Source organism: Rutidosis leptorrhynchoides, chromosome 11, assembly GCF_046630445.1.
Source record: "Rutidosis leptorrhynchoides isolate AG116_Rl617_1_P2 chromosome 11, CSIRO_AGI_Rlap_v1, whole genome shotgun sequence".
In the NCBI taxonomy this organism is placed as follows: Eukaryota; Viridiplantae; Streptophyta; class Magnoliopsida; order Asterales; family Asteraceae; genus Rutidosis; species Rutidosis leptorrhynchoides.
In genome coordinates this window covers 375,700,095-375,710,511 of record NC_092343.1, presented here as the reverse complement: position 1 = coordinate 375,710,511, position 10,417 = coordinate 375,700,095, and the positions used below count along the sequence as shown (strand labels likewise).

The 10,417-nt window shown below is 32.3% G+C and overlaps 1 protein-coding gene across 1 annotated transcript; it reads left to right on the top strand.

Annotated features, from left to right (window-relative positions):
* Positions 1 to 1,492: 1,492 nt before the first annotated feature.
* On the top strand, positions 1,493 to 4,426 carry LOC139875965 (uncharacterized). Its single transcript, XM_071863260.1, has 4 exons — positions 1,493 to 1,633; positions 2,088 to 2,679; positions 2,938 to 3,187; positions 4,108 to 4,426. Exons 2-4 carry the CDS (start codon positions 2,097 to 2,099, stop codon positions 4,424 to 4,426), a joined length of 1,152 nt encoding a protein of 383 aa, XP_071719361.1. The 5' UTR covers positions 1,493 to 1,633; positions 2,088 to 2,096.
* Positions 4,427 to 10,417: the final 5,991 nt, after the last annotated feature.

The window sequence follows — 10,417 nt, the reverse complement described above, 5'->3', positions numbered from 1 at the left end:
TGAATCACCGGTCAACTTGGGTGGTCAATTGTCTATATGAAACATATTTCAATTAATCAAGTCTTAATAAGTTTGATTGCTTAACATGTTGGAAACATTTAATCATGTAAATATCAATCTCAATTAATATATATAAACATGGAAAAGTTCGGGTCACTACACTTAAGGGTTAAGAAGAGAGCACCTCTTTAGTTGGGACTTAATGACCATTCTTAATATACCTTGTTATACTTTAGGTATAAAAGGATATTTTAAAACACTTATGTGTTTAACTCTAAGTTCAAGCTAAAACGTCATTAAGTCGTCATTAAGTGTGATTAATCAAGATTAGCGCTTTAGTGATCAAAACTCTTTTGGATATAAAAGCGGAAACCATTCTAATTATGTTGAAAAAGGTTTTGTGAATTATGGATGCCTCTAAATAGTCAAACTCAAAGTGGTTGAAAATGTTAACAGAACAAACTGCAGTCGATCCACGGTCAGACGTGAAGTCGACCGTGGATCCAACTTTTCTGAAAAATGTTAGGTTGTGGCACAGGGCATTCCACGGTCAGGCTCACGGTCTACCGTGGTTCAGCCGTGTGTTAGCTTTAACCATTTGATTATTATGTGTTGGTCTTTTGCTAGAGATTGTGTAGGCTTATGAACTTGTGTCGTCTTGTACGTATTAAGCACTTAAGACTTTGTGTCATCATCAAACTAAAGTGATTAACATTTGAATATTATCATTGAATTGTTAACCAACACATTTGTAAGGCAATATTACTCTGATTTTCTTTAAATAAAAGAATGCTATATTTTGAAAACGTCGCATATAGAGTGCGTCGACTGGACTTTGACCTCTTGGTAACGCGCCGCGTCGCGACGCATTATGACGGGGTGTTACATATTGCGCTATAATGGTGTTGACATAGAGTGCGTATTTTAGTTTTTACGTAATTTATCTATCTATTAATTATTTGATGTTATGCACGTGTCAGTCACATGCATAACATCAAATAATTAGTATTAAATCTAAAATTGGCAATATTAGATTTAAAATTGGCATATTGCGCTATAAAAGATATGCGGGTATGTTCATCATTAGTATTAAATCTAAAATTGGCAATATTAGGTTTTGGGGTATTAATGGTTTTAATTTGAGGTTGTGCGGAGATATTAATGTGAGGAAGATGAATATTACATAAATGGGACATTTTTAACGGAACATCATTGGTTAATAAATGGGTATTTGGTTGCTGGTGTGGAGAGTATTAATGTGAAGAAGATGAAGTTTCAAAGAGAATGAACGAAAACACAGAAATACCCCTCACATGCATCGGACATGACATAACTTAACAGACATTTTTAACGGCTGTTACTGACAGGGACTATCCACACACGTTTTAAAAAACCAGAGGGACTAACCATCTAAACTTTAAAAAAAAAAAAAAGTTCAGTTACCAAATACTTCATCACAGGGTGTTTGGGGGAAGTTAGGGTTCAGATCGAACACAAAACATATCGAAACCTAAAATCAACAACCTTAAAATATTGGGATTGTGCCGAGCACTCCATCAACTCAAATTGAAGCCCTTTGATGGATCATCAACCCAATTTTAGCGGTCATACTTCTCCGTCATTCCATCCATCGGTTAGTTTATTTTTTTATTTTTTTTTTTTTTTTCTTCTTCTTTAGTGTTTTCCTCCTAAAGCATAATTTTTTTTGTATGGTTCTTTAAAAGTTTAAATTTTGTGAAGATTAGAATGCAGTTTATGTAATAAACAGAAAAAAGGATTATGCTTTCATTTGAAATCTCAAAAAAGTAATGATAATTGAATGAGAAAACAAGTAAAAGTGAAAAAAGAAACGATGATGAAATTTATACATGAGATTTTTGAAGCAACAAGCCAATTTGATGTAAAAATTCAGCAAATTTTTTAGCTGATGTAGTGAATTTCAATCATGTTTTGTTTTGGTAAGGCTAAAGCTTTTATTAAAAAAAAACCCCCTACTATTTAGTGTCAAATTAGGCTGGTTGTATTTGAATTTGAGTAATTTTTTATTTTTATAATAATAATAATAATTTGAACTCCTTGCTTAGCAGAATTAGAGGATGTGTGGTGACCCAGTATGTGAGGACCCATTAACGCTTATATCTACAAAGTGTCCATGGTTGATTACTCGGAACATAGAAGCTGAAGCTGAATCAGATCAGATGAATCAGGGAGAAGAGAGTTTATGCATAGTAAATGATGATGAACAAGTGCGTTTTGAGTGTCGAATCCCTGAGATTGTAGGGAGACGTATCCGAGGGTGTTATCATGGCTGGATTATTCTCTCTAAAAAACAACACCACAACAACAACAGCAGCAGCAGCAGCAACTACAACTACAAGAATGTCATGATGTGGTCACTTTGGAATCCCGTTACTTCAAAATTCATCCGTCTCCCACCATTGCTTCTTAAAACTGGAGATTCAGATGATGATATTTTGTTTTGTTGTTTGTCGTCCGATCCCGATCATCCCAATTCGATTCTCCTGTTACGTATACGGAATAAACCTAACTTAGTTTTTTTTAGGTTAGGAAAAAGAAAGAAGAAATCAAGAAGATGGATTGAAATGTCATATGCTGGACAGTTTAAGAGCTTCGGAGGTTTTGATGATGGTTCCCTAAACTTTTTAACTTGTTCCAATGGTAAAGTATATGCCTTATCCATACACAATTGTTATCTGATACATGTTGACATTGTGGTCATGGATGATGAAGAGGAGGAGGATGATGTTGTGATAAGTTTAAACGTAGTTCGGGATTGCCCTTTTCCTTTCATCTCCAATACTAGTTATTACCGTTTTAATGTCTTGAAAGGCTATGGTACAGATGTATTTTGCATCACATTAGGTTTTGATAAGGAACATATGAATAAACTTGTTGCTGTTTACTTGTTCAAACTAGACATGACTAATACAACATCAACATGGGAGGAAATCAAAGACCTGAAAGATGCTGTATTTTATGTGGATATTGCTGAAAATATGTGCGTATACTATAACCGTGCAGCTACCTCAGAACTAGGGGGTTATATACATGTGCGTTCTACTGTGTACAGTAAAATATTCTCATACCACCTGAAAGAGAGAACCGTATCTGTAATAGCTATGCCTCCTTTAGGATTCTCAAGCTATCTGTCACTATGGGAATGCAGGTACCAATCTAAATTATAATTATTATTAAAATAAAATAAATTATTAATTATTATAATTTTATTATTATTATTATTATTATTATTATTATTATTATTATTATTATTATTATTATTATTATTATTATTATTATTATTATTATTATTATTATTATTATTATTATTATTATTATTATTATTATTATTATTATTATTATTATTATTATTATTATTATTATTATTATTATTATTATTATTATTATTATTATTATTATTATTATTATTATTATTATTATTATTATTATTATTATTATTATTATTATTATTATTATTATTATTATTATTATTATTATTATTATTATTATTATTATTATTATTATTATTATTATTATTATTATTATTATTATTATTATTATTATTATTATTATTATTATTATTATTATTATTATTATTATTATTATTATTATTATTATTATTATTATTATTATTATTATTATTATTATTATTATTATTATTATTATTATTATTATTATTATTATTATTATTATTATTATTATTATTATTATTATTATTATTATTATTATTATTATTATTATTATTATTATTATTATTATTATTATTATTATTATTATTATTATTATTATTATTATTATTATTATTATTATTATTATTATTATTATTATATGTGCTTATCGCAACAAACCGTCCCAAGATAGCCGAGTCGTTGGGGCCTATCTCGAAAGTTCAAATGTTGGGGTGGCCAGGGAAGGTTTTGGGAAACGGTTCCGGATAGGCAGCGTAGATTAAAGTTAAAAAGAAATATAGAAATAGTATATATCATTTATTTAATTTATATATTATGTGTCGATTCAATGGTTGCATTTAATTTAAGTAAGTAATATAGAAATAGTATAAATTTTTTTGATGTTAATAATATTGTGTAGGTTAGAAGGCGATGATGGAGAAGCGAGACACACAATTGAGTATAAACTCAAAAAGGACATGATTGATGATGAGATAAGTATAATAACATCAATAAAAAATGATGATGATGGTGTTGTTGCTGAATGTTATAATAGCATGGCGAATGAATCACACCTTGTTAGTATTCCGTTTCATATTTTGGAAAGGATTATGGAGTTTTGTGTTGGCATTGAATTCTTAATGTTTCGTGCTACTTGCAAACTTTGTCATTTAGCAGCACCTCTGATGAATTGGAGGGTTGTACCGAAATTGCGATCATATACAACAACTGCTTCTTAAAAAAATCGAGGCGTTATGAATCTTACAGATCCATTATTTGGTGACAAGTATTTTATCAAGACATTAGTGATAGCTAGTCATGAGGAGATATTCATATGTTGTTCTAGATATGGCTGGCTGCTGTTTTATAGTAATTTAGGATTAGGAGGAGGATACTTTGTGTTCTTCAACCCCTTCACAAAGGATATTCACAAGCTTCCGACTACGGATCTCTTGTTGCAGAATTTATGTTTTTCTGCTCCTCCTACTTCATGTGATTGTATGGTTGTTGGATTTACAACAAAAGGTGATGGGCATGCTTATATTCTCCACTTTGTTGTAGCGGCTCAGGAGGAAACAACAACAACAGCAACAACAACAGTACCATTGTGGCGCAAAGTTGATTTGGATTATGGTGGTGTTGCACCGTACGCTTTTAGATTTCCAACCTTCCGGGGCCCACATCTTTATGCCTTGTGTAATGAGGGTCAGCTTGTTGTTTTCAAAGAGATAAGCCAAGCAGAAGGTATCTTAAAATGGGAAGTTGTTGTTGCTGAAGCTCCAAAATGTTGTTTGTGGGACTTTTCGACACAATATTTTCTAGTGAAGCGTGATGATGATGATGATGATGATCAACATCTGATGCTAGTCATCCTTGGTCTATTTGGAGAATATCTCGATGTATTCCAATTGAATGATTCAACCAATGAGTGGGAAAAAATAGAATCCTTGGGTAGACACACCATTTTTATTTCTGACACAACATGTTCCTGCATTGAAGCAACAACACCAAAAATGCAGAACAAGATCTACTTTCCACATTTGAATACTGACAACGGAAAGATTTTTTTTTATTCACAGGAGTTATTGCACAATTGTTGATGGTGACAAAATTGAAGAAACAGCTTGGCGTGGGAATTACTTAGGAACCAAATATCATCTCAACCCTTATGCGTGGATTGAACCTACTTTGTGCGTGCGTCCGTGCTAGCTAGCTAACAGCCGGCATCTTATTATTTTTTTTCCCCCTTCTAATTTATCATCAACTTATGCTTTCTTTTTAAATTCTGAATCCCCCCCCCCCCCCCCCCCCCCCCCTCTGCTTCTAAACATTTTGTGTAAAGACATGGTAGATTTATTATTTACATTTATAATGTTAATAATTTAAAGTTTTTCTTTTCTTTTTGGAGCAGTTAGTATTTGGACAATAACAATTCATGGGGTTTACGTGTGTGCATACACCAGAGTTGTAACTGACGGTTGATGAGCACCAACTCAACTGTTCATTATAGCTGGGGTGTCGTTACAACTTTTTATTATCCATATACACAACCGATATAACTGTAACGACACACATCTCCACCACATCCACCACATTTAGTATATAAGTATTAATATGTTCTTTCCTGTCCCAGCCTTATTAAAATAACATCCCAATGCCATCTTAACTTTCTAAGTTAGTTGAACAAAATAGCAACCCGGGTTCAATTCTTCTGGGCGGAAGGTTTTCTCTCCAATTTCCTGCGATTAGTTGCCAAGCAACCCGGGTAGGAGTTTCCTTCTAGCGTGTGTGGGTGCAAATGATGAGGGTCGTTGAAATAAATGATTCGCTGATGCAAATTCGTCGTTCAAAAAAAAAAAAACAATGATTTAAATTCAAGAAGACAAAAAAAAAAAAAAAAAAAAAAACACACACACACACACAATTAAGTATGAAGTACAAAATTAAGCATGAAGTAGTGAACTTTCTAACTGGGGTTGTTAAATAATACAGTAACAGTTATTCAAAATAAATCAAAAGACTAAAATTGAAATATTAAATATAAGCAAATGAAACTTTTACCACAACGCTGATTCAAGATTGGAAAATTAGGGGTTTTTTAGATTCTAGGGTTTACTTTGTGAAATTGTGGTGGGTTTCGGTTTGGGGGTGAGAAAGAGGGAGATAGTGGGGAGATTGAATTTGAATTGGGTTTTGATAACGTCTACGATACATACATTACAATTTTACATATATGGGTGCCGCTAGGGCCAACTCTTTAGATTTGTAAATATTTCAAATGTTATAATGAAGCACCTTGCCCGTACAATAAACAGTCGGATCAAAGCAAGAGAAAGAAAGCAAGTAGCAAGCTTGATCACTATCCGTGATCATAGCAAGAAGGTGATCACCGGTGATTACAAGAAAGTTGCAAGAAACAAGTTAGCACGTTGAAAAAATAGCAAGAAGCAAGTAGTCACAAATTTGTGATTAGTAGCAAGTTAGCAAGAAGACAAACACCGCGTAGCAAGAATTGTAAGCAAGAAAAAGAAAAGTAAGTAGCAAGTCGTAAGAATGGATGGAACTCTCGCAGTCCGTGAGCAAGGAAACATACCACTCCAATGCCCAAAACTAACCGAATCAAACTATACGTCATGGTCGATTATGGTTGAAACGGTGTTAAAGGCATACGGTTTGTGGGAAACAGTGTTAAAGGCATCGGTCATTTTGTGTGATTAGGTGATTTACTTGAGACAAGGGGGTTTCGAGTCAAGTTAAATACAAGTTAGGAGAGTGTGGAGTGCACGCTTGTATAAGTCAACTTGATTAATCCCATTGAAATGTTATGTTTGTTAGTTGGTGTTTTTTTTTTTTTTTTTTGCCAAAAGACACGACTCTTCATGATTATGTGTTATTATTCATGAAATGGTTTTAACTTTTAATGAAATAATTTGTTACTTTTTAGTCAAAAGATGCGACCATTCATGGACACTTTTTTACCAAAAAGTGTAATCTTTCAACCTTTATAAATATAGTGTGTTTGCCTCAAATTTCTAGATGATGAAAACATGAATACTCAAAATATATAAATTATCAATGTTCTTGACTCTAAATGTTCATTGACTATATTGAAGTTGTGCCTTTGTCTTATCTCAATAAAAATTTCGTGTAACCCTAAGGCAATATATTCATAGAGAGTCGAAATACTTTATTATGAAAGTGTTTATACAATTCAAAGTTTTATCCGGGATTATCAAATTACAACCTGTAACTAACACCAAACACACGCGATTTCATGATTCTAAACTCCAATCTAAATACTGAATCTACAACAATCACCCAACATTCAAAGAAATTTATTTGGTGCACCATGACGTCCTCTCTTTCACATGAACGACAATCATTGTTATTGTTACAACAATATTAATTATTTCAGCAACTACCCAAATCAATAACGATAACATGAAGATACGGAAAATCTTAACGTATGAACAAAATGAAAGCCTGGGTTTCTCACAAATTTTAACCTCATCATGGTTCGAACTTAGGACCTGTCGCGACTCCTCTACTCCTTTCGGTTGTCCATTTGATAGTTTTTATATTTAGTTAAATTTGTTGATTATGATTCAGAATAATTTAATGAACCAAAAACCAAACAACCCAATGCCACTTCTAAAATCGCTAGAGAGTCTATCACAAATATTCACGTAGCAATTACAAAGACATCAAGTGTTTAGATATAACAGTAAGCAGAAAAAATTGAAAAAACACTCAATTCAAAATATCCAAATTATGGTTAAAGCTAATTTTGTTATTTATGATTTTACTCCGTCTATTTTTTAAATGATTTATCTAACGACAAATTATGGTTGATGTAAATCTTGTTAATTAGGTTTATACTCCATATATCGATTTTTAAATGATTTATCTAACGAAGGTTGTTAGGGATGTAATTAAGATGCTATATTTGTACAAAGTGGTTAATATTAACTTATACTTTTTACATATTAACAAGAGTCTAAGCGCTATCGTTAGATCATTTTTAAAAGTATACAATTAAATATTACAACACCAAGTCAAAAAGAAAAAAAAAATAGCTTATCAAACCCACTGATTATGTGATATAAAGATTTTCTTAACAACCCTAAAACTTATCGGTTGGATACTATCTTTTTTACACGTCAAGTGCACCCTAAAGTTTATCGCTACAAAAACCTTTCGACAAAAAATTCCACTATATAGATTAGAGATATTTGTACATCTTTAAACAAAAACTCCATACGCATAGAAATTGAAAATAATTTCAGCTTATAGTACTGATGAAGTTGATATGTATCAACAAAATTCTAAACCCCACTTTAATTTAAGGTAGAAGCAACTGCTACGTTAACATCGGCTTATGCAAGTACTAGCACACAAAAAAACAGAGAGGACGTCTTTGTGCACCAAAGAAATTTCTTTGAAAGTTGGGTAATTATGGTAGATTCGGGTTTTGGAATGGAGTTGAGGATAAAAACCCAGGCGTATTTGGTGTCCCAAATTTCAAAAGATTCTGTAAGTAACTAGAGGGAGGTGAATAGTTACTTAATACGTTTTTATTAATTTTTCGATTGATTACCAAATTTGATTTTACTTTGATCAACCAACTCAACTCAAACTTGATGTGTGTAGTGTATATGTTCAAATGATAAATGAAGTAATGTAAAGAACATAGACACAAGGATTTATAGTGGTTCGGGTGGATGTTAACTAATCCACCTTAATCCACTCCCCGATTACACTAATCGGGATTTGTTGCTTCACTAAGCACTTTTCTCCAAACCCGATGGAGATCCGATTTACAAGTCTTCAAATCTTCAATCTTCTTTAGTAGACAACAAACCTAATCTTTCTATCCCTTTGAAAGATCAACTCCAACCTAGATCAACTTGTCTTCACCTTGGACAAGTATTAATCTCTAAATAAGATTAATCAACTTCCTAAGTCCCTTTAAGGAAGTAGATCACTAAGCTAGCCTATGCTTCCAATAATTGAAGTTACAAGACTTATACACTCTACAATGATGATCCTAACACAATACTAGGACACACATTACATTAAGTAAACTCACAAGATAAATGATTTTGATTAGTAAGTTTACAACAACCCAATTCTATATATCTATAAGATCATAGAATCTTCTCTTGCTTGATCACATTTGAGTAGTAGTTGATGCACTTGTGATCACTGGAGATAAGCCTTTGAAATGTGCAAGAGGGTCAGCTTCAAATGCTCTTAAATGTTTGCCTTTTATAGTGGGATTCAAAAAATAGCCGTTGACACACGGTTGCCTGCACGGTCGACCGTGGTGCGACCATGCGTGCTCCAGTTCAAAATTGATATCCGTTGTATAGCCGTTTGACTCAGATTTGAACACCACAGTTTGACACCTTTACTCCTTCTAGCACCTGCAAAAGAAACCAAACATCATATACAAGTACTATATGCATTAAGTGTGTGAGATTTGGTCTTATTGCATGAAAGTGACTAATCATTCCAAAAGTGGCAAACTCAACATTCTTGGAGAAGTGTCTTGATTGATATTTAGGGAAATTTCAGTTTGGTCAAGACTTAGTTAGTCACATTAATGCTCTTGGTTCAATTCTAATGGCTAGTCACTATATCATTAACTTTCCAGTTCCAATTAATCACAAATCATGTTTCATTTGAGTTTAGTTAGGGATTAATTGAATAATGTCTCTATAAGATAATCATGAAGTATGTAGAGACATTAAGGTTAAGTTATTCTTGAACAAGCAATTACACTTAGTTACTTAGACTAGACCAAATAGACAATTGACTATAGTTTCATTGTGAACCATTTTACACTTAATCTATTGGAGTAGGTTAGTTACTTGAATCTAAACTAATGAGCACATGACAAACATATTAATCAAGTTGACAAGTTTATGATTATTAAGCATTATTAGCAAGTAGCAAGTAATACTCACATAGCAAGAGATAGTTATTCTAGGATCAATCATATAGATACTTGCACAACTTATAATTCAAGCACTTAATAAGTTTAATATGCAATATAACACATTACATGATTAATGTGTAAGCACACATTAATGTCCAACACATGCACAAGGGAAGATCAATCTCTAGTTGGGACTTGGTGACCATCCTAATTGTATCTAAGTGTGTTTTAGGATTACAAGTCATTTCTAGTTTAACCTTGAGAGCATTGTTCTTCATTTAGCCTTAAT